Here is a 26,773-nt window from a genome sequence, read left to right as displayed (position 1 = left end):
TTTTTTTTTAATTTTTGTGAGTACATAGGAGATATATATATTATGGAGTACATGAGATTTTTTTTTGTTTTTGAGAGGGAGTCTTGCCTGTCACCCAGGCAGTGGCGCGATCTCGGCTCACTGCAACCTCCGGCTCCTGGGTTCAAGCGATTCTCCTGCCTCAGTCTCCTGAGTAGCTGGGATTAAAGGCACACGCCACCACACCCGGCTAATTTTTTTATTTTTAGTAGAGATGAGATTTCACCATGTTGATCAGGCTGGTCTTGAACTCCTGACCTCGTGATCCACCTGCCTTGGCTTCCCAAAGTGCTGGGATTACAGGCGTGAGCCACCGTGCCCAGCCCACGAGATGTTTTAACACAGGCATATAATGTGAAATAGGCACATGATGAAGAATAGGGTATCCAGCCTGAGTTCATTGGTTTTTATCAAAAAGACTTATCTACAATAAAAGCCAATAAAAGCAACATTTTATTAAAAGATAGAATTCTTATTGAGCTTTTTGAAATAATAGCTCACAAAAAACACTCTTTACAACCTCTGGGAACCCTCAGAAGCCATCTTCCATACTTCCAGAAGCTATTATACCTACTTCCACAAAGTATACACCCAGATAACACACCCTGCAGGTACAAAAGGGATACCAGCAAAGACATCAACTCAAAAAAGGCCCTCACTTGAGAAAGGAGTTATATTTTATATTGATATTTTACGGTTACCTTCACAAAACAGAGGACAACAGTCTATTCCCGAGGGTTAAGGGAAAGAGGCATAACTCAAGCTTGAACACATTCCAACAGGACCATAGGGAACAAATAAGTATCCTTGAGAGACTTAACAGGATAACAGACTATGAAGTGTTCTAAGAATAAACACAAAGATAGCTGGGTGTGGTGGCTCATGCCTATAGTCCCAGCACTTTGGGAGGCCGAGACGGGCAGATCACGAGGTCAGGAGATCGAGACCATCCTGGCTAATGCGGTGAAACCCTGTCTCTACTAAAAATACAAAAACAGTAGCTAGGCGTAGTGGTGGGCGCCTGTAGTCCCAGCTACTCGGGAGGCTGAGGCAGGAGAATGGCGTGAACCCAGGAGGGAGCTTGCAGTGAGCCCAGATCATACCACTGCACTCCAGCCTGGTCAACTGAACAAGACTCCGTCTCAAAAAAAAAAAAAAAAAAAAATCATAATCATAATAAACACAAAGAGATGTCAAATCCCATGCAATCTTCCCCTGAGCTATAGCAAGACACTGGGAATGAAGGACTCAAATAGTTGCTCTGCACATCATAGTGGGGAAAACAAGATAGCTGGGCTTATCTAGATAAATTTGATTTGACAAAACCCCTTTTTCCTCAACCAAATTAAGATCTACATGCTTGCTAAGGATTTGTTAAAGTCAGCAAGAAAGAATGGCCTGATGTATAGTAACTGCTAAGGTCTACAAACAGGCAAGTGTTTCTGCCTATTGCTAAATGACATTTGCATTCTACAAGGGACTCTGAATGTACAACTTCCTCTGAGAGCAATAGTAGTCCCAAATGACTCTGACAAACACCTATCAAAGGTCTTGCTGGAAGGTACAGAAAGAACTCTAGAGGGGCTGGTACCTTTGGGACCGTAGATTTTGTGACCACTGATGCTCATGAGATCAATTTTCATGTCATTGACATCAAGTGGGATTTTTCCAACAGCCTGGGCTGCATCAGTATGGAAATACACCTTTCTGGAACTGCAAATCTGCCCTGAGGAAACAGAGGGGAAGACCCACAGCACAATGTTGGAAAGTCATCTGTCACTGTTCCACAATGCACTGTGAATTATCTCCAACAACAGTAAATGACCTCTGTCAATATTAAACTCCTCCCCTCCGTCCTTCCACCCCTTCTCCCTCTTCTTTTCCTTCTCTCCTCCCCCTTCTTCCTTCCTCCCTCTGTCTCTCAGTAGCTTCCCTTCTTTAGAATAAAAAAGATGAAGGGCAAAGCACCAGATCAAAACACTCCTGATACTCTCATGCATACGATTCTTACCACCTCATTAACACCAGTCTTTCAAAATGTCAGATTAGTTTCTAGATCCCTTTTGATTAAAAAAAAAAAAAAAAAAAAAAAGATTAAGAGATCTTTGTGCTAACGTGCCTAAAGAAATTACAGGGTGAGCTCTACGTGGGGATAATAAAAAGATGTTCTAAAATGAAAAAGGGTAGAACGCTTTTTTGTTTTGTGGTTGGTTTTGGCAGCAACTGCAATAAAATTAAAAACCATAAAAGGTACTAGACCTGGCGGGGCGCAGTGGCTCATGCCTGTAATCCCAGCACTTTAGGACACCAAGGAGGGCAGATCACCTGAGGTTAGGAGTTCGAGACCAGTCTGGCCAACATGGCAAAACCCCATCTCTACTAAAAATACAAAAATTAGCCAGGCATAGTGGTGCACACCTGTAGTCCCACTACTTGAGAGACTGAGGCGGGAGGATCATTTGAACCCAGGGAGTGGAGGTTGCAGGGAGCTGAGATCACACCACTGCACTCCAGCCTAGGCAACAGAGTGACACTCTGTCTCAATGAAAAAAAAAAAAAAAAAAAAAATGGTAATAGACCTAGATTCAAATACTGCCTGTGATACTTACAATGTCCTTGAACAAAGCACCTAGGCTCTCTTTCACTTGATTTCCTAACTACACTCCACAGAGTATTACAGCTCTCAGTCTACTACGTCATACAGACCGCCATAGTTGGCAGGGATCAGGGATAAGCCATGATACTCACCTATTTCTGCAATGGGCTGCTTCACTCCAATCTCATTGTTCACAGTCATGACTGAGACCAGGCTAGTATCTGGCTGGATAGCAGCCTCTAGTTCCTAGGGATATGCAGGAGTAAGGTGACTAGATAGTGCAAACAAAGTCCTCCTAAATCAGAATATAGGCAAGCTTAGTCATGAAAAGGAGTCTTACACTACATACCTATCTGAATAGTTAACTAAAAACAGTGACAACACAAAATGTTGGTGAGGATGCACAGACTCTGAATGGTTCATACATTGTTAGTGGGAATGTAAATGTCACAACCACTTTGGAAAAGAATTTGACAGTTTCTGTTGCTCATCAAACTAAACATGAAATTACCATACAACCCAGTAACTGTACGCATGGGCATTTATCCCAGAGAAATGAAAATTAAATTCACAAAACATCTTACACAAATGTTCACAGTAACTTTATTCATAATAGCAAAAACCCAGAAACTACCCAGATGTCCTTCAACAGATGATTTTGGTACATCCATAACATGGACTACTACTTATCAATCAAAAGGAACAAACTACTGGCACATGCAGCAAGGAATGAATTCCCAAAGACTTATGATTAGTGAAAAAAGCTAATCAAGGCTGGGCGCAATGGCTCACGCCTGTAATCCCAGCACTTTGGGAGGCTGAGGCAGGTGGATCACCTGAGGTCAGAAGTTCAAGACCAGCCTGGTTAACATGGAGAAACTCCATCTCTACTAAAAATACAAAAATTAGTTGGGCCTGGTGGTGCACACCTGTAGTCCCAGCTACTTCGGAGCCTGAGGCAGGAGAAATGCTTAAACCCAGGAGGTGGAAGTTACAGTAAGCCGAGATTGTACCACTGCAATCCAGCCTGGATGACAGGGCGAGACTTTGCCTCAAAAAAAAGAAAAAAAAAAGGAAGTCTGGGCACTGTGGCTCATGCCTGTAATCCCAGCACTTTGGGAGGTTGAGGCGGGCAGATCACGAGGTCAGGAGATCGAGACCATCCTGGCTACCACGGTGAAACCCCGTCTCTACTAAAAAGACAAAAAATTAGCTGGGCATGGCGGTGGGCGCCTGCAATCCCAGCTACTTGGGAGGCTGAGACAGGAGAATGGTGTGAACCCAGGAGGTGGAGCTTGTAGTGAGCTGCACTCTAGCCTGGGCAAAAGAGCGAGACTCCATCTCAAAAAAAAAAAGAAAAAGAAAAAAAAGAAAAAGAAACAAGTCCTCCAGAGAAAAGGAGGACAGTACACACTCAAGGGGAACATGATCTCATTCTCTGCCAGGCCCATTTCTCTAAACTTCATCCTGTTAGATCTATTCCTTCAAGCTCCAGCTAGGGCCCAAAAGAGAAATTTACAAGCTGAAGCCAAGTTCCTCCATTTTTGCTCCTCCTGCCAATAGCCACTCCTACCTTTAGGTCAATGATCCCACTCTTCTGCACTGGGAGGTAGGTGACCTGAAAGCCCTCAGCTTCCAGTGAACGGCAGGAGTCCAAGACACATTTGTGTTCTGTCTGGGTGGTGATCAAGTGCTTTTTCCGTGACCTGTAGAATCGGGCCACCCCCTAGAAATTGGTGGTGATAGATGGAAGGAGAACATACTGAGAGAGACAGCAATGACTTCAACATCATTTGTAAAGGAAAAATGGGCAAGAACAGTATGCTCCAACACCAGTTCTTTCATACCAACTGAGTATCCTATAATTCAATTCTGAGGCTAACTCTGCAGACTTAGTGAAAACCCCATGGATTAAGGGCTCAATCACATAAGACTGCCCCTAGTTCAGATAACAGACATAAGTCCCAGGGGTCTCAAGCTACCCATACTTCTGCCCAGTCAAATACAAATTCAGGGCTTCCCGAAGCCCGCTCAAGTTCAGTAATTCACTAGAATAAATCACATTTGTCCAAACCCACAGAATGTACAACACCAGTGATTCCTAATATAAGCTATGGACTTTAGGTGATAATGATGTATCCATACCAGGTCGTCAATTGGAACAAATGTACCACTTGATGGAAGATGCTAATAATGGCAGAAGGCTGTGCATACCTGGGGGTGGGCATATATAGGAAATTTCTGTACCTTCCTTTCAATTTTGCTGTGAACCTAAAACTGCTATAAAAAATAAAATCTATTAAAATGATAATAGTATACAGATTAATGTAGGTATTTAAAAATCTGGAGAAATATACAGCAAATTAGCAGTGAAAATGTGTTTAGAGTTCTCTATATTATTGGAATTTATGATTCATTCATTCAACCAATATTTAGCACCTCCAGTATCCCAAGTAATTTTCTAGGTGCCAGTGATATAACAGTAAACAAAGTCATGAGTAGGTATTACTGTTAATATCAGAAGAAACAATAAAGGTACATTAAAAAATTTCTGGAATTTCAACTATTACAAGAAATTTAAAAAACCATTTATCTCATTTAAGAAAAAAAAACAGTGGCCAGGTGCAGTGCCTCACGCCTGTAATCCCAGCACTTCGGGAGGCCGAGACGGGCGGATCACCTAAGGTCAGGAGATCACCAGTTTGAGACCAGCCTGGCCAACATGTAGAAACCCCATCTCCACTAAAAATAAAAAAATAAGCCAGGCCCAGTGGCACGCACCTATAATCCCAACTCCTCAGGAGGCTGAGGGAGGGGAATCACTTGAAACCAGGAGGCGGAGGTTGCAGTGAGTGAAGAGTGCTATTGCACTCCAGCCTGGGCAACGGAGTGAGACTCCGTCTCAAAAAGAAAAAAAAAAAAAAAAAGGACGCCAGGTGCAGTGGCTCATGCCTATAATCTCACAACTTTGGGAGGCTGAAGCAGGCAATCAATCACGAGATCAGGAGTTTGAGACCAGCCTGATGAACGTGGTGGAACCCCGTCTCTACTAAAAATACAAAAATGGCCGGGTGCAGTGGCTCACATCTGTAAATCCCAGCACTTTGGGAGGCTGAGAAGGGCAGATTACCTGAGGTTGGGAGTTCGAAACCAGCCTGATCAACATGGAGAAACCCTGTCTCTACTTAAAAAAAAATACAAAAATTAGCCAGGTGTGGTAGTAAATGCCTGTAATCCCAGATACTCTGGAGTCTGAGGCAGGAGAATCGCTTGTACCCAGAAGTCGGAGGCTGCAGTGAGCCGAGGTTGCGCCATTGTACTTCAGCCTGGGCAACAAGAGTAAAACTCTTTCTCAAAAAATAAATACAGGCCGGGCGCGGTGGCTCAAGCCTGTAATCCCAGCACTTTGGGAGGCCGAGACGGGCGGATCACGAGGTCAGGAGATCGAGAGCATCCTGGCTAACACGGTGAAACCCCGTCTCTACTAAAAAATACAAAAAACTAGCCGGGCGAGGTGGCGGGCACCTGTAGTCCCAGCTACTCGGGAGGCTGGGGCAGGAGAATGGCGCAAACCCGGGAGGCGGAGCTTGCAGTGAGCTGAGATCCGGCCACTGCATTCCAGCCTGGGCGACAGCGCGAGACTCCCTCTAAAAAAAAAAAACAAAAAAAAAAGAAAAAGAAAAAAAAAAGAATTAATAGTATCAACTTTGTAGAACAGGATCAGGGAGCGGGGTCCTCGGGGAAGGAGAGGAAGATTTACACTTCATTTTATTTTATTTTATTTTTATTTATTTATTTTTTTGAGACGGTCTCATTCTGTCACCCAGGCTGGAGTGCGGTGGCGTGATCTCAGCTCACTGCACCTTCTGCCTCTCGAGTTCAAGCAATTCTCGTGTCTCAGCCTCCCAAGTAGCTGGGATTATGGCCACCATGCCTGGCTAATTTTTTGTATTTTTTAGTAGAGATGGGATTTTCCCATGTTGCCCAGGGTGGTCTCGAACTCCAGAGCTCAGACAACCTGCCTGCCTCGGCCTCCCAAAGTGCTAGGATTACAGGTGTGACCGAATGCCTACACTTCATTTAAAATTTTTCCATTGGTTTTAAAAAAACACACCACATGTGACAGAATCATTTTTCAAAAACTAAAAACTTAAAAGAAAATGTGCATCTCCCCCCAGAGCTTATAAAAGAACATTACCTTTAACAGCAGAACACAAAGCCAGGTGCAGTGGCTCAAGGAAGTAATCTCAGAACTTTGGGAGGCAAAGGCAGGAGGATCACATGAGTCCAGGAGTTCAAGACCAGCCTGGGCAACATAGTGAGACCTCCATCTCTACAAAAATTAAAATAACAAAATTAGCCAGGCACGCAACTACACGCCTGTAAGCCTAGCTACTTGTGAGGCTAAGATGAGAGGATCGCTTGAGTCCAGGAGTTCAAGGCTCCAGTGAGTTGCGATTGTGCCACTGCACCCCAGCCTAGGTGACAGAGTAAGACCGTGTCTTTTTTCTCTTTTTTTTTTTGAGACAGAGTTTCGCTCTTGTTGCCCAGGCTACAGTACAATGGCGCCATCTCAGCCCACCGCAACCTCCGCCTTCTGGGTTCAAGGGATTTTCCTGCCTCAGCCTCACAAGTAGCTGGAATTACAGGCGTGCGCCATCACGCCTGGCTAGTTTTTGCATTTTTAGTAGAGATGGGGTTTTACCATGTTGGTCGGCCTGTCTCGAACTCCTGACCTCAGGTGATCTGCCCATCTCAGCCTCCCAAAGTGCTCGGATCATAGGTGTGAGCCACTGGGCCCGGCCGAGACTCTGGCTTGTTAAAAAATAAATAAATAAAATAAAAGCAGAATATTAAAACATATAGGCCAAAATTATAACTTTGTAAAAATGGTCTGTGCATGAGGACAAAGAACATTAATGAGAAACATGTATAACTGATTTATACTCTATTTTATCCCAAAAAGTATTTACATCAGTAATGTAAAAATGGTTGCGGGGCACTTTGGGAGGCCAAGGCAAGAGGATCATGAGGTCAGGAGATCGAGACCATCCTGGTTAACATGGTGAAACCCCATCTCTACTAAAAATACAAAAAATTAGCCGGGCGTGGTGGCAGGCGCCTGTAGTCCCAGCTACTCAGGAGGCTAAGGCAGGAGAATGGCGTGAACCCAAGAGGCAGAGCTTGCAGTGAGCTGAGATCATGCCCCTGCACTCCAGCCTGGGCGACAGAGCAAGACTCTGTCTCAAAAAAAAAAAAAAAAAAGGTTGTGGGATGGTGATGGTAGTTCAAAATGTTACAGTTGTTTAAAAAATTTCATTTAGATGACATTTCACCACCCACACACCTTATTTTATCTCAGTTATCCATGATGTAGATTTCTTTAATAACTTACAGATTATTTTACTCTATCAATTATGGAGATTAAAGGAAACACCATCACAGGTACTCTTAGCGATCCTTGACCTATAGGTTTGGAATCTGTGGAGACTTCCAAAGAAAATATTTTCAAAGTTTTGAAAATGCTCTCCATCAGAAACCATCTCCATCTTTGGAGGAACCTTCACCCTGACTCTGTGGTCTCTGCAGTCCCAAGGAAAGACGTCTTCCTGCTAACGTGATCAGGCAGAGTGCTGATGACCCTGAAGCCCGTCCCAGGCCTCCTACATTCAGGCCAAGGTCAAAGAAACCAATGCTGGAAGCACAGTTCAAAGACAAAGATGAGACTGAGTGGAGCCAGAGTTCAAACTACAGCAGGCCACAATTTATCAGAGCCTTGGCATTTACTCAAGTAATCCTGGCAACCAGGCCCAGTGAAATGTGATTATGTTCTATGAAACACCAACATGACTACTAAAAGTATCATTTTCCTTGCATTAGCACCAAAGATCTTTTATGTACCAAGGACAAAATGACTGATCCCAGAATGGGAGACCATGTGAATGCCTGCGGAGGGCACCACAAAGACAAGCACTTCAAAATGGAGATATCTAAAGAAACAGGAGGAACTTCTTGCAAATAGATCTGATTAGAAAGAAAAAGGAAGGCTGAGAGGAGGGCAGCCTTGAAATCACACATGTAACTTGTTGTTACTAGATAAAAAGAATGGAGAAAGGCTGGGCATGGTGGCTCACACCTGTAATCCCAGCACTTTGGGAGGCCAAGACAGGCGGATCATGAGGTCAAGAGATTGAGACCATCCTGGCCAACATGGCGAAATCCCGTCTCTACTAAAAATACAAAAATTAGTTGGGCATGGTGGCGGGCGCCTGTAGTGCCAGCTACTCGGGAGGCTGAGGCAGGAGAATCACTTGAACCTGGGAGGCGGAGGTTGCAGTGAGCCGAGATTGTGCCACTGCACTCCAGCCTGGCAAGAGTGAGACTCTCTCTCAAAAAAAAAAAAGAATGGAGAAAAGGTTCAATCACCATTATCCACTCTCTGAAGTAACTGCCAGACAAATGGTTAATGGCCTGAGGGCCACCTCCTTTGCTATCCAATTACCTCACTCAACTCAGACCAACAGGAGGAAAGACTTAAGAGTAGACTGCAAAGAGTTAAAGGAAGCAACAAATCAGAAAGAGTGTAAACCGTCTCTTCACAATAGGGTGGGGATGGGTGGCTGTGAAATACATATACGAGTCCAAATGATGTGGACGGACACTATCTCCCAGGTCAGGAAAGCCCACATATGCCCTCTGGTTCCCTTCTCTTACCTTAATTGCTATGTTGTTGGATTCAGTAGCACCACTAGTAAAAATGATCTCACGAGGATCCGCTCCAATCAGAGATGCTACTTGCTGCAAGTCAAGAAACAGAGATATATAACATCAGTTCCCCAGGCAGAAATAGAGCTGCAGACACAGGTGGGACAGCCCTGGAGCAAGAAGAGCTCCACTGCATTCACCAAATTGCCCTGGATGAAGCTCTGCACCTACTAGAATCAAATTCTAGTTATATCCCAGATCCCAGGCTCTTTTCCAGCCCAATGCAAACTAATAATTTTTTTTTTTTAATTAACTATTGGCCAGGTGTGGTGGGTCACCCCTGTAACCCCAGCACTTTGGGAAGCCAAGGTGGAAAGATCACCTGAGGTCAGGAGTTCGAGACCAACCTGGTCAACATGGTGAAACTCCGTTTCTACTAAGAACACAAAAATATTAGGCCAGGCACGGTGGCTCACGCTTGTAATCCCAGCACTCTGGGAGGCCGAGATGGGTGGATCACCTGAGGTCAGGAGTTCAAGATCAGCCTGACCAACAGGGAGAAACCCCATCTCTACTAAAAATACAAAATTCCCCAGGTGTAGTGGCGCACGCCTGTAATCCCAGCTAGTTGGGAGGCTGAGGTAGGAGAACTGCTTGAACCTGGGAGGCGGAGGTTGCAGTGAGCCAAGATTGTGCCACTGCACTGCAGCCTGGGCAACAAGAGCAAAACTCTATCTCAAAAAATAATAATAATAAATAAATAAATAAATAAAAATACAAAAATATTAGCTAGGCGTGGTGGCGTGTGCCTGTAATACCTATTACTTGGGAGGCTGAGGCAGGAGAATCACTTGAACCTGGGAGGCAGAGGTTGCAGTGAGCCAAGATTGTGCACCACTGCACTACAACCTGGGCAACACATGTGAAAACTCCACCTCTTAAAAAAAAAAAAAAAAAAGAACTATTAAGCTCTTACTACTTATAGTACTTCTTACTTATCGGTGTTGTGTTAATAAACACTTTACCAACATGGTCTTATTTAACCCACCCAGTAACCCTACAGAGTAGAATCTCTATTTTAAATGTGAGGAAAATAAGGCTTAGAGAAATTAGATAACTTGCCCAAGTCATTTAGCCAGGAAATATGGGAACTAATCAAATGCCTGCAGTCAAACGCCAAGGCTGCTCTCTGAATCTCTTCCAGAAAGAATCCAAAACCACTTCTACATCCATGCACACCTACCAAGAAGGAAATGCCTCCCACAGGCCACTGCCCCGTCTGACCTTAGAACTTCCTAGACTCCTGTGTACTAACCTGGCGAGCACGTTCCATGGCTGCCTCACTCTCCCAGCCATATGCATGTGTCCGGGAGTGTGGGTTCCCATAGTAGTTGATTAGGTAAGGGAGCATGGCATCAAGCACCCGGGGGTCCTGAGCACAACAGAACAGATCATTTTCCTTGAGACCATAGTCAATTCAGGTCCCACTCCACCCCTCAGACCTGCCCACCCTGCCTCAAGACACTCTGAACCCCTCAGGCACTGCCTAGAGGAGGCCTCAAACATTCTTTTGTTCCCACAAAACTACCCACCAACTATCAACCTAATACACTCCCACTCACAACCCATCCCAACTCAGATCGTTCTGCCTCCCCTCAGGTAGTCTACAAACACTGCCTTGTTCCGACATCTGTTTCTGCTGGTGTTTCCATTCCCGCCAGGCAATGTGATCTACAAGGGGCTGGGACAGGACAGGGCCTAGGCAAATACCCCTTGTCACACACTGGTGAAAACTTGCATTAGTCTTTTAACCCATTTAAAACTTGTCCAAGTTCACACAGTTACTAAGTGGTGGTTCTGCTCATTCCAGAGCCCATGCTTTCAACTACTACGATAGAGCCTGCGCTGAAGTGATTTGACCAAGGTCAATCGCTGGTGAGTAGTAAAGCCACTGCCAGTGGCCTCAAATTTAAGCCTCCTGACTCCTGGCTCAGTGCTTTTTCCAGCACACCTTCATGGCTCTCACTTCTCCACGGATTCAGCCATTGCTTTGCGTGGTCACGCCCATCATTTACTTTCTAATAAACAGCCTTGGGAAAAGCTCCATCCTTACCAGAGGAGTTGTAGCTTGTACATCCATATAGAGAGGTCGCAGCACTGGCCCCGCCTCCGGGGCAACGGTTGTATCTGCGGGAACAGCAGACTGAGGAGCATGATCTCCAACTGACAAAAAATGGAATGCAGTGGCCAAGTAAGACCGAAGGCAACTATGAACGCATGGCATCCAAAGGGCAGAAGGAAAAATCTGGCTGGGGGTGAGATAAGTGTAAGGGATGCTGGGGTCGAATCTCAATGGAAAGAAAACAGCAGAAGATACCTGACACGCTGTAAAAGGAGGTAAAGGAGAGGGAGAGAGGGTTCCTGGAGGGGCTGTTGAGGTGATATTCAAATAGCCTCCTAGGGAGGAAGACTGTAAAGGGCCAAGCCATATAGAAGGAACGTGGAGCCAGAGTAGGTGCAGCCCCTTCTGACCGAAGCTAACGGTCTGCACGGGAGCCCAGAGCAGCATCTGTAACTTGGCCAGGAGCGGTCTGAAGGACGCGCCTCCACGGCTCTGGGGGCCTGTCGCGCAGGGTGCGAGGGGTGGTGCGCCGGAGTCAACCGTTCGGGGACCCGCCTAAGAAAGTCTGAGGGATGTGTCGTTTGAGAGAAAGGGTCAGAGAGTCTGGGCAGCAGGGTGGACAGGAAGGCTCCGGAATATTCAGTTGCGTCGCCGCGCGGAGGGGACAGGTCCGCACCTCCCGGAGAGCGGGACCCGAGCGTACCGCGCAGGCGCAGCCCCCGAGTGGGCGCCGCGGGCTTCGGCCCTGGAGCCGCTGTCACCGCCACTGCCGCCCGCCTCCAAGCGGCTCGGAGCAGCATGGTCCCGCTGGCAGAGCCCACCTTCCGAAGCGGCTGCGGTCCTGGGCCCCAGGCTCCCGGAAGTGCTTCCCCGCGATCCGGAAGCGATTCTTCGGGCCTCGAGCGCCCTCCCCGTCGTTTTCCGGGAGAGACGTAGAGCTGAGCGACCGAGGCCGCGAGCTGGGTGAGGTAGGCGCAGGGCGACGCGGGGCCGGAACGCGAAGAGGGTGTTGGAGTCGGGCTACCCATGGATTTTCCTTCCCTGACTTCCCCCGAGCCCTTGGGCCCACTTCCCGCCTGCCGCCTCCGTCCCCGCCCGACTCTTGGGCCAGCGCCTGGGCCCACACTTTCCTATCCCCCGCAGATGCCGGTGGCCGTGGGTCCCTACGGACAGTCCCAGCCAAGCTGCTTCGACCGCGTCAAGATGGGCTTCGTGATGGGTTGCGCCGTGGGCATGGCGGCCGGGGCGCTCTTCGGCACCTTTTCCTGTCTCAGGTGAGGGGCGCGGGCGGTGATCTCTGGGTAGGACAACCAGATCTTCCGGCCCTACCCCATTCGGCCTGGAGCCTGAACACAGCCTCCTAATCCTTTAGACTTCCCTCGCTGTCCCATCGCGAGCCAGACTCATTCCAAACCACCTTCAATCTGAAAGGTCAGGTTGGAAGGGTCAATGCTTAAGAATTTGAGCTTTAGAGTCAAACTGCTTTCTGGCCCTTTTCTTACTGGTTCGGTGACTTTAGGCAAGTTGGAGACTGGGTTTCCTTAAGTGTAGAGTGAAGACAGCGTCTACCTTATAGAGTTCTAAAAATTCGATCAGCACACTTTGCACAGAATCTGGCACATATTAAGTGCTCAGTAACTGGTTACTACTGTTGCTTTTATTTTTATTTCCAATTGCGCATGAGGAAAGAAACTTGTTCAGCGGTTTTACTATTCTGGATACAGGATACAACAGAGATAAAGCAGTCAAACTTTACACTCTGACAGTCATTTTCACATTTAGGAGCTGTTATTGCTCTATCTCCAGATTGTAAATTACCATTTACCGAGCACATACTCTATGTTAAGCACTGTGCTAAATCCTGTAGTTTTCAAAATCCTGTAAATAATGAGATGCCCATTTTACACTTCACACTACGTGTAAATTGCAGAGGTGGCTCTTGAACCCCAACCTTACTCCAAAATCATTAACAAGAAACTAAAAGATAGATGTCTTTATTGGGTCTTATTTAACCTGCAGGCAACACCAGTCCAAAAAACTGGTTTCTCTGCCTATGTATTTTACACTGCATCTGCTGCCTTCCACAAACTGAAGGCAGTTAATACGACATCCACCAGAATTCCCTGGAGACCCAAATGGATCTTTTTCCTTCCCATTACCAACCCCAGGTAGTAAGAGGTAATATCCAGTAAGTGGAAAATGAGATGTAGGGGTTGCTAGACTAGTGTTAGCAAAAAATTGGAAAGGAGCAGTTAATACTCTTTCTGGTATTTTTGTTACCAAATAGCCCCATCTTGGTTTCCTCCTCAGGATCGGAATGCGGGGTCGAGAGCTGATGGGCGGCATTGGGAAAACCATGATGCAGAGTGGCGGCACGTTTGGCACATTCATGGCCATTGGGATGGGCATCCGATGCTAACCATGGTTGCCCACTACATCTATCCCTTCCCATCCATCCCAGCCCACGTACTAATAAAAGAAAGTCTTTGAGTAGTCAGTGTTCTCTCTTTCATAAGGCCTGCCTCTCTTAATCCAGAATTGGAAAACTTGGGAGTGTCTAGTACTTTCCATAGATACTAGTCAACTAATTACTCAGTACAACTCTGTGCTTCTTACCACGATCACCATTTTAAAGGAGAAAAACTACTTTAAAAAACGGATTTATAAGCCAAAATTTCCTCAAGGTCACACATTGCATTATTTCCAAAGCATTGTTCATCCTGAGGTTGGTTGGTTGCTTGGTCGCCCAGGCTGGAGTGCAGTGCCATGATCTCAGCTCACCGCAACTTCTGCCTCCTGCATTCAAGCGATTCTCCTCCCTCAGCCTCCTGAGTAGCTGTGATAACAGGCACATGCCACCATGCCCAGCTACATTTTGTATTCTTAGGCCGGGTGCGGTGGCTCACACCTGTAATCCCAGCACTTTGGGGGGCCGAGGCGGGTGGATCACAAGGTCAGGAGATGGAGACCATCCAGGCTAACACGGTGACACTCCATCTCTACTAAAAATACAAAAACTTAGCCGGGTGTGGTGGCACATGTCTGTAGTCCCAGCTACTCGGGAGGCTGAGGCAGGAAAATCGCTTGAACCCAGGAGGGTAGAGGTTGCAGGGAGCTGTGATCGAGCCACTGCACTCCAGCCTGAGAGACAGAGCGAGAGTCCATCTCAAAACAAAAAAATTTGTATTCTTAGTAAAGATGGGGTTTCATTGTGTTGGCCAGGCTGGTCTCGAACTCTTGACCTTGTGATCCACCCGCCTCCGTCTCCCAGTGTTGGGATTACAGGCCTAAGGCACCATGTCCAGCTCGAAGTTGTTCTTTAGATATACTTAGTGGCTTTATCAGAAAAAGCAAAACAATTTTTCCACTGTGAAAAAAATTAGAAACACCAGCCACTTCTGTAGCTTCTCAACTGGCTAAATTCCAGATGATTTTCTAACCAGTCATCAACCATCTCTATAGCTTGCCATCCACAAAACTTACTAGAGTTTGATGATGAAAAGCTTCTGTAGTGAGGCAACTGTCCATCTCACCTGCCTAGGCCACGCAGACCTTGGAGTTACTAACCTGCATTGCCCATTAAGCATTTCTTAAACAGAACTTTCAAAGATGGTAGTCATTGTTATTATAAAGATAAAAGAAACTAAATGAACACTTTGGAATACTGACAGGCAGGATGAAATTAAGGACATTACCAGATTAGCTACAGATTTTCAAACCAGTGGGATGCTGACTCAGGAACTGACTGGACATCAAGTTTCACCCAAAATGACCTGCTTTCCATGCACAACACTATTCAAGTTACTACACTCCAACCACATTTCCTCTGAACGTTATTTAAACACCAAATTTCATTCTGTGGTAGTGACTAAATTTTGGCATAGATGAGATTAACCACTAAAGGCCATGTTTGCTGGTCTGGTTCTCTAGAAAGCAATGACACAGCAGATTTGTTTCCTGTCAAGACTTGGTTCAAGGAAAAAATTGATAGCAGGGGATACTTTGGAAAAAGAGCACACTGACAGAATGTCTCTGCCCCAAAGAACACTGCGGTCTAGTATTGAGAAATTTTCAATGAGGCCATGCACGGTGGCTCATGCCTGTAATCCCAGCACTTTGGGAGGCCAGGACAGGTGGATCACTTGAGATCAGCTTGAGACCAGCCTGGCTAACATGGCAAAAACTCTCTGCTAAAAATACAAAAATTAGCTGGGCACAATGGTGCACACCTGTCCCAGCTATTCAGGCGACTGAGGCGGGAGAATTGCTTGAACCTGGGAGATGGAGCCGAGATCACATCACTGCACTCCAACCTGGGCCAAAGAGGAAGACTCCGTCTCAAAAGGAAATTGAACTTTGGGAGTTTCCATTCAAATTAAATCACCAAAACAATGGAATGTCAAACAAAATGACTCGTATGAAATTCTGATGCTCCCCCAAACTCAAGCTCTTTAAATAAACTTAAGTCTGTAAAACTTGTGCTTCAATGCCAACAAAAAAAAAAAAAGTTGAACAAATGAGGTAAGGAAATCAGTATTTGAAGGTAAATTAGGAGCAGCATTGCCTACTCATAAGATTTACCAGGATACAAACAGTTGAAAAGAATTGAGTATAAATGGTGATGGCTTACTTTCCACCTAGTATGAAAGCTGAAAACTCCTTAATGCAGTAATATATGCAGATATATCAATTTGGGAAACCAGTTTGAAGTTAAGCCATTTTGTTAAGTATGTATTGTAAATGGTGAAACTTTTCTTCACAAATACGCCCAATGCAGGAGACCAAGAATGCCCAGGTTTTAAGGCCCGGCTGTTGGCTTTTCTTTTTTGTAAACCCCTCAGTTTTGATACATTCTTCTAAAATACACAGGGCTAAACTATAATGGCATAAAGGAATTCATGGGGGGCAACGTGAGGGCAAGTTTCCGCAGACTTGGCACATTTTCCCAAATGGCAAGTAATGAATTGCAACTAAAAGAACCTAATACTCTATTCTCAAATTTCTGTAACTTTAAAACATTTGAAAAATGAAGATTTCTTGTGGCCTTTTTAAGAGACTTTTATTTGAGTGGTTCTTACAAAGATTGTTGCAATATGAAAGTCATTTGTTTGATAGAAATATCAAGCTGTCTTGTCAAACACACTGAAGTAACCCAAAAATATATTTCAGAGCTCACAGAGCTTAAAAAGAGCAAAGATTATATGCAACCAGACAAAACCTATTTCTGCATTTCCTATTTCTTTCTCAGACTGCTTTGCTTACCAGACTCTCACTAAACATCTTCAGGAAATGCAGGGATCATTTTGTTTGGAATTTTAAGACACACCAGAACACATAGTATTTACAAAGAAACTTTTACAGATACATTAATTGAAAAGATACCATCAAGAAATATTGTAATTTTGAAATCTCCCTTTCTTGGCAATTAATCAGAATGCAAAATGAGATGCTACCAAACAGCCCTTTAGCTGTCTTGTATTTCCATACACTAGATGTGTATTTCAGAAACCTGCTCAACCATCAGCCAAATATCAACATTAGTGAAATGTGAAATGTAACTGCTGTGTAAAAAGTTAGGCTTCTGAAACAGTAAAAACATTACATCCCTGGTCTGCCTTTTTACAGAAAGCACATTTGTTCTCCTAGAGCTATTCCTATAGTTCATTAATTTTCTACATGAACATTTTAAAAGGCAGAACAAGAGAACAGTTTTGTATACAGTGGGATTTACTATTTAGGGAGAATGAGCACACTGCATTCCTGTTAACATTTTTATTTTTTCAAGGTAACAGGAAATTGTATACAAATGACAGTAGATCCTTGCCTCTTTATTTTTATCTAAATAAAAGATAACTCAAGATGAATTCTCAAGAAAGAAAAAAAGCTATATACATAAGGGACTATATCTTCCTTCATCGTCTACTTGGAACCAGTAGTTGTGTTGCTGTCATAGAATCAGGAAACAGGTTGTGGTAAGTTGGAAGAGGTACATACGCTGCTGTTATCATTTTACCTATTGAAAGAAACAGACATGTTGGGTTTAACGTCTTCATTTTAGAGTCCTAATAACAATGAATAAAAAAAATAAATTCAAACTCACCAGCAAACCACCTGCCATGCAATGCATTGACAGCAGCAATAGCTGCAGCAATTGATGGGCACTTCACATACACATTGCCCTAAAACACAGAAAAAAATGAAAAAAAGGTAAAGATGTTGCTGTATACAAAATAGACCCAAGTTAAGTTTATTCAAGTTGCCTGTAGAAACTTAGTGCTCTATAACCACAAAATGGTTTACCATAATTGTTCCACTGGCTAGTAAGTATACGCAGAATTTTATTGAAAAATGACTTATGCTCCCAAACTTGCCCTGTTTTATCTTTTCTCTATGATTTATATGCAGCCTAAGAATGAATCAAGATGCCAAGATTTCACAGCAAGCTTTGAGCATTACTAGAAACTCCTCTCATACCCTGATCAAACTGTTACTGATTTTCTTTTATTTTGGAAGGGTTTATTTAGCCACTATATTAAAGCTACTTTCAGGTACACACACACAAAAACTATAATGGAAGACAGTGACCATAGCATGCACCACATGTGTGAAGATTAAGTAGAGACAAACAACCTAACATCATTTATAAAGATGAAAATACCTGAGCTGAATTTTTGTCAACATAAATATGAATAACTCCTCCATGTTTATTACATTCTTCAATCACATCATCCTTAATCTCTGTATCCCATCCAACTTCTTCTTCTCTGTAAGAAAGTATTAAGGACTCTTAAATACTATTGAAACAAACTGTATATATTTACAAATGTATCAAAAAAATTAAATATTCTATGAATTAAAAAAATACTTTGAAAAAAAGCACACTGACAGAATGTCTCTTTCCCAAAGAATACTGCAGCCTGGTATTGAAAAATAAATTTTCAATGAAGCCGGGCATGGTGACTCATGCCTGTAATCCCAGCACTTTGGGAGGCCAAGGTGGGCAGATCACCAGAGGTCAGGAGTTTGAGACCAGCCTGGCCGTCATGGAGAAATCCAGTCTCTACTGAAAATACAAAAATTAGCCAGGAGTGGTAGCAGGTGCCTGTAATCCCTGCTATTCTGGAGGCTGAGGCAGGATAATCGCTTGAGCCCAGGAGGCAGAGGTTGCAGTGAGCCAATATCAAATCCCTGCACTCCAGCCTAGGTGACTCCGTCTCAAAAAACAAAAAAAGTTAAAAGGTATAGGGCTCTGGGGAAAATCAAAGCCAAATAAGAGAAAACATTGATCCCAACCTAATTTTATGACTCCGCATAACCTGCAAGTGACTTTTAAATAGTTAAATGGGCCAGGCACAGCAGCTCATGCCTGTAATTCCAGCACTTTGGGAGGCTGAGGCTGGCACATCACTTGAGGTCAGGAGTTCAAGACCAGCCTGGCCAACATGGCAAAACCCTATCTCTACTATAAAGATATAAAAATCAGCCAGGCGGCCGGGCGTGGTGGCTCACGCCTGTAATCCCTGCACTTTGGGAGGCCGAGGCGGGCGAATCAAGAGGTCAGGAGATCGAGACCATCCTGGCCAACACGGTGAAACCCTGTCTCTACTAAAAATACAAAAAATTAACCGGGCGTGGTGGCGGGCACCTGTAGTCCCAGCTACTCAGGAGGCTGAGGCAGGAGAATGGTGTGAACCCGGGAGGCAGAGCTTGCAGTGGGCCGAGATCGCGCCACTGCACTCCAGCCTGGGCGACAGAGCGAGACTCTGCCTCATAAAAAAAAAAAAAAAAAAAAAATCAGCCAGGCATCATGACACATGCCTGTAATCCCAGCACTTTCGGAGGCTGAAGCGAGCAGATCACTTAAGGTCAGGAGTTCGAGACCAGCCTGGCCGACATGGGAAAACCCTGTCTCTACTGAAAACACAAAAGTAGTTGGGCGTGGTGGTGTGCACCTGTAATCCCAGCTACTTGGAAGGCATGAGAATTGCTTGAACCTGGGAGATGGAGGTTGCACTGAGCTGAGATAAAGCCTGTGGCGCCACTGCACTCCAACCTGGAGTGAGACTATGGCTCCAACAAAAAAAGTTAAATACTTCAATGCTATCTATTAAACGATACTTACTACAAAAGTTTATCACCATTTTACAGATAAATTTGGTACTGGGAAAACAAAAGAATTCAAGACTCTTTGAATGAAACAGTCATACAACTGTCATTATATGAAATGTAACTTATCGAAATCGAAACAAATCTACATTTTGATTGGATGTACTATAATATAAACACGATATTTAAAACCAATGAGAAGAGTTAAAAAATAGCATTCTAATCACTAGCTGGGCATAGTTACTAGCATTCTAATGCTAACAGTTATTAGTATCCTAATCACTAGCTAGGCATAGTTTCCACGCCTGTCTGAAAAATTATTTTAAAAGGATCAAAACTATGCAGTTTCAAATGAAATATGGAAATACCAGGCCGGGCGCAGTGACTCACGCCTGTAATCCCAGCACTTTGGGAGACTGAGGTGGGCGGATCACATCAGGTTGGGAGTTTGAGACTGGTCTGACCAACATGGTGAAACCCTGTCTCTACTAAAACTACAAAATTAGCTGGGTGTCGTGGCGCATGCCTGTAATCCCAGCCACTCGGGAGGCTGAGGCAGGAGAACTGCTTGAACCCGGGAGGCGGAGGTTGCAGTAAGCCAAGATCGTGCCATTGCACTCCTGCCTGGGCAACAAGAGCGAAACTACATCTTAAAAAAAAAAAAAAAAGAGAGAGAGAAATATATGGAAAATATCTTTTCAAAACAACTCTATTAACACTTTGATAGGAAATATCAAGAATAAAGTCCATTACTTACGTTTGAGGGTTAAACATGTTAGAGAGTTGAAAACATTGTGTTGCAAGTGGCTGAACAGAGGCAGCTGCAGCTAAAGCTGAAGCTAAAAAAAGAGAGAGAAAAATTAGTTTCATGGAAAATGCATGAAAGTATCCCTCATAAATACTTAAAGGAAACCAAAAACCCACCCCAAGCATGTAACTAGGATGTCATTGGAGTATTTTACTTTATTTAATACTGCTACTGAAGTATGTATCAGTAGCTTTTAGGTGCCAGAAAACTGAGGTAACCTAATACTTGAAACAGACATTCAGAATCCTATTTTTAACAGGGAAATTAAACTTTACGTGTTATCAAAATCAATTTGATTAGACAAAATCTCAATACCCGAATAAGAAGGGATAAAACAAAATCCTTGTGAAATGCCAAATAAATCTATATCCTTTCCTATCTCTCAGCTTTCTGCCCATGAAGGTTTTTAAATCTACAAACTGTAATTATAAAAGAATTAAAAGACATATAAAAATCATCCAAGTGTTTAAAGACAATGTCCTAGAAAAATAAATCCTATTATAACAATCCTATTAAGAAAAATAAATCCTATTAATAAATGTTTTAAAAATGATGCTTTAGCACAATAAAAGAATACTGAAAAGAGCAGCATATATGTGTAATATCCACTACTACCAAAACATACTGGGGTTTGAAGTTTAAAGAGCATTTTCCAAGACAGTTGCTCCAATGCTTTCACGTGATTTACAAAAATATTACCAGTAGCTGTTACAGAACTCACCGTAATCATATTATCTGACCAAATTTCATTCCAAAACATAATAACAACAAAGCTAAGGATAAAACAGTGCATTAGAAATTACGGTAATTAAAATAAACGATCACTTAAAGTATCAGAACTATTACACCAAGAAATTAGGGCTGTGCATAAAATATATCATAAAATGATGACTTTCTGGTAGCATTACAAGTACTTTAGCTTCTCTGTAATATACAAGTATTTTTTTCTTTTATAAAGTTTTATTTTAAACAAAATTTTAATGTAACATCAAATTCTACTGGAAAAGTTAGATTCGAGAGTGTATTATAACTATGCAAAAATGAAAATCACTGAATAGCTTACAGAAGATATGGAAGTATCCTTGAAAAAACTAGAAAGTCTAAACGCAACTGAGGAAGACTTGATTCTTCCAGTTCCTCAAGTTTAGTATGATTATATACTATGAATACTAAAAAATATTAAGAAAATGTACTATACAAATATTCACGTTCAACCTAGATCAATGCAGAACACAGTAAATCTGGGAAAATCTTTTTAAAATCTCTTAACAAAACAGCACTGAGTAGAAGCATCTTGTTTGTGAAAAAATTTAATTATTGTCTATGATGGAACATGACATATCTTTCTCATAATCATTTCCCTAAACATTAAGCATACTCCTACAAAAGATACAGAACTTACATTAACAGCAAAATGCTCATGTCAAGCAACAGAGATTTAGTGATAACTAAAAACAAGAAATCATAGCCTACTTAATGAATGGTTTCTCTGAAATATGCTTGTAATTTAAGTTTGGATAAACCTCTTATTGCTTGGTACTGGCTTAAATAAATCACTGAGTACTATGTTTTAAGCAAAAAAAGGTGAGTTTTATAGCATGATTCGTAATTTTATACTGAGACAACTTCCAGATTCCACGTTCTAAAATACTTGCCTATTCGTTAACAAGAAAATACTTTATTTCCTGACTTCTATATGCAACTTATCAACACTCAGAACACACAGGCATAAAACAAAAACAAAGCTGAAAATTTTAAGCAAACTAAAGCAAAAAAAAAAAAATTGTTATTTTGATTTTTTTTAAAGTCCATTAATTTGGGTTAGGTCTTCTGAAATATAGACAGATTACTATGAATATACCACTATGTGCCATTGTGTCAAAATTCAGTCCAAATTACTGGTATAAAAATATGACAATAAATACAGAAAACTGTCTTACTACATTTAATTCTATTTCAAAGACAAAAATAAAAAATAGAAACACTTCAACTCACCTTCAGTCTGCTGGGAAAGTCTTGTTTGCAAATCTATAACAAAAGAGAATTCTACAGCTCAGTGCAGGAACAATGAAGAGCCTCAACTAACAGGGTAAATGTCAGGAAAGCATTAATAAAAGAGGACTACAACAGCAGGGTTTATTGAAATGTACTTAGTAAAACCTGGCAGCAAAACCTCCTTCCCCATTCCTCATTGACAAGGCTTTGGGGCCTTTTTTTTTCCCCCTATTATCCTGGGAAACTTACTTTTCCCTCTCTCTTCCTAGACTAAACTACTCTTCCATATCTCAAGTGAATTCCACTACACTACTATACAGCTGGGAATAATGGGAAATGGGGAAAGGGAAGCACACCGGTCAGAAAATGACTGAAAAACCCTGATCTTGAGAATTCAATTCCAAGTACTTGGGAAATACAAGTATTTATATTTTTAGAGGCCATAGTACTTAACACTTTAAAAGGATATTGTAAAATTGTAAAGAGTGCACATAAAAAAGCTGTAACAGTTTCAATTATTTCCCAATTTAGGAAGAACATCACCATTGGGAAACATACCATTCCAAAAGTATGTATGTATTATTTTTTAAGGACTTTTCAAAGATTTGACTTGTCAAATCTAGCCCATAATGGGTCAACTTTATTAATGATTTCCTGGCCTAGTGTAAAAATTTAGCAAGGCAGGCATAAAAATTTCTGGAGTTTTCTTACAAGCTATGAAGTTTAGGAAAATCAATCAGTATTAAAAATAAGAGGGATGTGACCAATATATTTTCTCATATAATCGTTAGATTTCTACAGTGGACGCCATCTTAAAGCTGCTTCAGAGTGCAACAGTGGCAAGTCTGAAGATTAAGTCTGCCACAGTGCTATAATGCTCTCCTGAAGTTCTTTTGATAGAAATATACAACATCAAAATTTTGCTTCAGTAACCTAATTTTCAATAAAATCTGATTCAATTTCAACACTTTATTACCACATATACGGGTTTCTTGCTGGGGAGAGAAAACGATCATAAAACATGGGCAAAAAAGTACCGGGATGTGCAGCCCAAGTTGTATCAGGATAAAATACCTGGGTCCCAGGTGCTCAAAATTGGCATCTCAGGGAGCTGAAGAAATGTAACTGGTGTATACTGAAGGAACTTGAAGACATGACCATGTGAACAGTGTCAGTAAACTTTAAATAATAACACAATTTGTCTTTTTTTTCCTAAAATGGGAAAAAATGTATAGATATCAGAAATCCATGCTATTTTGTCTATCAACCCAATCTTAATTTCAAAAATGATTTGTCATATCATTTGGACAAAGTAAAAAATAAAGCATGGGTTTCATAAAGATAAAGACTCTAACCTATTTTAGAAAGGGCCTATCAAACTGGCAGAATAAAATAATGTGGATATAGTGATGATCCACCCCTGGTTTCACTCAATAGCTTTAAAAGACTTAGGGGACAAGGGCCTCAAACACAGTGAACACTCAACAATTTTATTTCAACAGGTTATATGTAGTATTTTAATGACCACCATCTGGAGAAAAACATCCAGTTACACAGATATTCACCTAAAACATGAGTGTTATTTAATGCAGAAGAAATTTACAGTAAGTCTAATAAAACAGAATGATCTTTAAAATCATCTCTACCACCAGCACTAAAAAAGAGACTATAACAAGATACATAGACAAAGGGTAGGGACTATTATCAGGAATCCATATGGAGTTTTAGGATTTTAGCTGCCTATATTCAAACAATCTTAATATAAACTACATGATAAGAACGAACCCGAGAGGTACAGTCATACATAATAAAATAATGGCTGACGGTAGAACTGGTATTTAACAGAGGATAATCTTCAGTTAACTGAAGATATTCAGAGCAAATGAAGGTATATGATACAGCATCCAGGGTGTAACAGTAATTGTCTATAAATGACCCCTTTTTGTCACTGTATCAATTCCCTGAAGGCTGGAACAAATCTTTCACCACCCTTTAGTGGAATACCTAGAACAGGAACTAAAAATTTTCTGAATTGTCAAAGAACAATATGAACAACGGGAAGCAAAATAGGTAAACAGTTTTCTGGTTTTAAAAAAAAAAAACAAAAAACCTTTAAACTGCAATAATAGGGTATAATTCTCTAAGTAATGAATTTAGTATCAATTAGAGCAAGTAGCAATCGACAATTATTCACTATAAAGGATCAAATAGCTAACACTATAAACTCAAAATTATGTATTAATCCAATGGAATAACTTAAGGAGGGATCAAATGACTGCTAAATATACAAATGCCTTACTGGTTGATTCTTCTTATAAGTATAAACTGGCATCGTTGTCAGAAATTCTAGGGAGTAACTGCTTGTCAAATTTCAAGATAAGTCATACAATTTGATAGAAAGGAAATGAAACCAAAGGCAGGTTTTCTAAAGGTACTCACACACTTAAGAACATCCACTAAGAAGGCAAAGCAGTGAAGAAATAAATGTAAAAACAAAAACGATCTTCTACTTTAATTGAATATTGAGCCTTCAATTTTGAAGAAAGCCATGAAGCAACCACAGGACCTCTCCATACATTCAGATGCAGTACTACCAGGGTCTAAAATATATCTTCTGAGTTACAGTCTCACTTCGTATATAAGGTCAAAGGACCAGCCAGGTAAGGCTGCTCATGCCTGTAGCCCAGGATTTTGGAGGCTGAGGCAGGCGGGTCTCTACACTACAAGGTTCCTCTTATAATGTTCTAAAGGCATGTCTTTGACATTTCAAAATTAAATCCTATCCTATCTCCTAGATTTGGGTCAATGTAGAAGTTACAGGTAATTAAGGCATGAGGGCCCAACGCAGTGGCTCACATCTGTAATCCCAGCACTTTGGGAGGCCAAGGCGGGCAGATCACTTGAGGTAAGGCGTTCAAGACCAGCCTGGCCAACATGGTGAAACCCCATCTCTACTAAAAAGATCCCTGCTACTCGGGAGGCTGAGGCACAAGAACTGCTTGAACCCAAGAGGTGGAGGTTGCAGTGAGCCGAGACTGCACCACTGCACTCCAGCCTGGGCAACAGAGCAAGTCAACTGTCATAAAAAAAATAATAAAAAATAAATTTAAAAAGGTGGGGAGAGGGGCGCGGGGGAATGAGTGTTTTATAAACTAAATCCCTTTTTACACAATTATAAAAATGTCAATTCACCCTTCTTTTCCTGTTGTGTCCAAAACCTCCATCTCCCAATTCATGATCTTAAATTTGTATGTACTATTAAGAAAAATAACTGTCTTTACACTCTTACTACTACAATAGTTTTAAGTAAAGCTTTTTTAAATGCCTCTGGTATTTTCTGAATTCAAATATTACAACAAATATTTTTTCGATCCAACAATATAGACCTTGTAGTATTCAACAAAAGTGATATATTTTAAAATATATCACTTAATTTAATTTAAAATATATTATGCCAATGAGTTTCAACTAAAAACTGGGGTGCAGGGTTTAAAATTCTCCTGACAGCTCATTTTGATGCATGGTTAATTCTAGCCTACATCTCCACTTCCTTAAATAGAAGACTAGAAACTAACAGGTTATAAGTACTTGATGAATTGAATTCTCAGTAAGTCCTTTTGAATGTAAAAATTTGGAAAATTTTCGAATTAGATGAAAAAACAATGATTTAAAATTAGAAAAGATTCAATTCCTACCTGCCACAGCACCAAATGCCAAAGAGCCACTCATCTGTAGAGCTTGCTGTGCTGCTGGTGGAATCTGCAAACCTGTACCTGTAAAAGAATAGTATTAAAGTTCTTACTATGTTGAGAGCAGAGAAACGAAGTTTCCTGGGTGGTTAATATCATGATCACTTCACTAAAACAAAGTGCAAGGAGGGCCGAGTGTGGTGGTTTATGCCTGTTATCTTAGCTAGCACTCAGGGAGGTGGTTCACTTAAACAGAGATAGAGATCAACCTGGGCAACAACTGTGAAACTCCATCTCTCTCTCTCTCTATATATATATATTTTTTTTGAGATGGACTATCACTCTTGTTGCACAGACTGGAGTGCAATGGCGCAGTCCCAGCTCACTGCAACCTCCCCCTCCCAGGTTCAAGTGATTCTCCTGCCTCAGGCTCCTGAGTAGCTGAGATTACAGGCATGCGCCACCATGCCCACTTAATTTTGTATTTTTAGTAGAGGCAGGTTTTCTCCATGCTGGTCAGGCTGGTCTCAAACTCCTGACCTCAGGCAATCCACCTGCCACGGCCTCCCAAAGTGCTGGGATTACAGTTGTGAGCCACTGCACCCGGCAGAAACCCCATGTCTTAAAAACAACCAACGAGGCCGGGCGCGGTGGCTCACCCCTGTAATCCCAGCACTTTGGGAGGCCGAGGCGGGCGGATCACAAGGTCAGGAGATCGAGACCACGGTGAAACC

The 26,773-nt window shown here is 42.3% G+C and overlaps 3 protein-coding genes across 8 annotated transcripts in view; 1 reads left to right on the top strand and 2 right to left on the bottom strand.

Annotated features, from left to right (window-relative positions):
* The window catches only part of NFS1 (NFS1 cysteine desulfurase), a 34,745-nt gene extending 22,428 nt beyond the window's left edge, over positions 1 to 12,317 (bottom strand). Inside the window, exons 1-8 of the mRNA XM_011972446.1 lie at positions 12,145 to 12,317; positions 11,433 to 11,542; positions 10,635 to 10,751; positions 9,329 to 9,412; positions 4,188 to 4,340; positions 2,767 to 2,860; positions 1,610 to 1,744; positions 593 to 623 (exon numbers count right to left, since the gene is read on the bottom strand). Of these exons, the coding sequence (XP_011827836.1) occupies positions 593 to 623; positions 1,610 to 1,744; positions 2,767 to 2,860; positions 4,188 to 4,340; positions 9,329 to 9,412; positions 10,635 to 10,751; positions 11,433 to 11,542; positions 12,145 to 12,241 (821 nt within the window). The 5' untranslated portion in view covers positions 12,242 to 12,317. The remainder of the gene's footprint in view (positions 1 to 592; positions 624 to 1,609; positions 1,745 to 2,766; positions 2,861 to 4,187; positions 4,341 to 9,328; positions 9,413 to 10,634; positions 10,752 to 11,432; positions 11,543 to 12,144) is intronic.
* ROMO1 (reactive oxygen species modulator 1) lies at positions 12,232 to 13,935 on the top strand. 3 transcript variants are annotated; one of them, XM_011972379.1, is made up of 3 exons: positions 12,232 to 12,409; positions 12,585 to 12,715; positions 13,752 to 13,934. In XM_011972379.1, the coding sequence occupies exons 2-3, from the start codon at positions 12,585 to 12,587 to the stop codon at positions 13,858 to 13,860; spliced, it is 240 nt and encodes a 79-aa protein (XP_011827769.1). In that variant the 5' UTR covers positions 12,232 to 12,409; the 3' UTR covers positions 13,861 to 13,934. The 3 variants fall into 3 exon arrangements, with proteins under 3 accessions (XP_011827769.1, XP_011827771.1, XP_011827770.1); XM_011972381.1 differs by having other exon boundaries at positions 12,370 to 12,404; positions 13,752 to 13,935; XM_011972380.1 differs by having other exon boundaries at positions 12,401 to 12,447; positions 13,752 to 13,935.
* A 2,546-nt stretch (positions 13,936 to 16,481) lies between these two features.
* Positions 16,482 to 26,773, bottom strand: part of RBM39 (RNA binding motif protein 39) — a 40,380-nt gene continuing 30,088 nt past the window's right edge. For 2 of the 4 annotated variants that reach the window (XM_011972376.1, XM_011972378.1), the window contains 6 exons: positions 26,046 to 26,123; positions 22,351 to 22,383; positions 20,305 to 20,386; positions 18,100 to 18,205; positions 17,542 to 17,620; positions 16,482 to 17,454 (listed from right to left, as the gene is read on the bottom strand). In XM_011972376.1, coding sequence (XP_011827766.1) covers positions 17,354 to 17,454; positions 17,542 to 17,620; positions 18,100 to 18,205; positions 20,305 to 20,386; positions 22,351 to 22,383; positions 26,046 to 26,123 — 479 coding nt within the window. In that variant the 3' untranslated portion in view covers positions 16,482 to 17,353. Of the gene's footprint in view, positions 17,455 to 17,541; positions 17,621 to 18,099; positions 18,206 to 20,304; positions 20,387 to 22,350; positions 22,402 to 26,045; positions 26,124 to 26,773 lie in introns of all 4 variants that reach the window. The other 2 variants (XM_011972377.1, XM_011972375.1) reach the window with 1 other exon arrangement.

Source organism: Mandrillus leucophaeus, unplaced genomic scaffold (assembly GCF_000951045.1).
Source record: "Mandrillus leucophaeus isolate KB7577 unplaced genomic scaffold, Mleu.le_1.0 Scaffold129, whole genome shotgun sequence".
NCBI classification, from domain to species: Eukaryota; Metazoa; Chordata; class Mammalia; order Primates; family Cercopithecidae; genus Mandrillus; species Mandrillus leucophaeus.
Note: the sequence above shows the minus strand (reverse complement) of the source record. Positions and strands in the feature narration are given on the sequence as shown.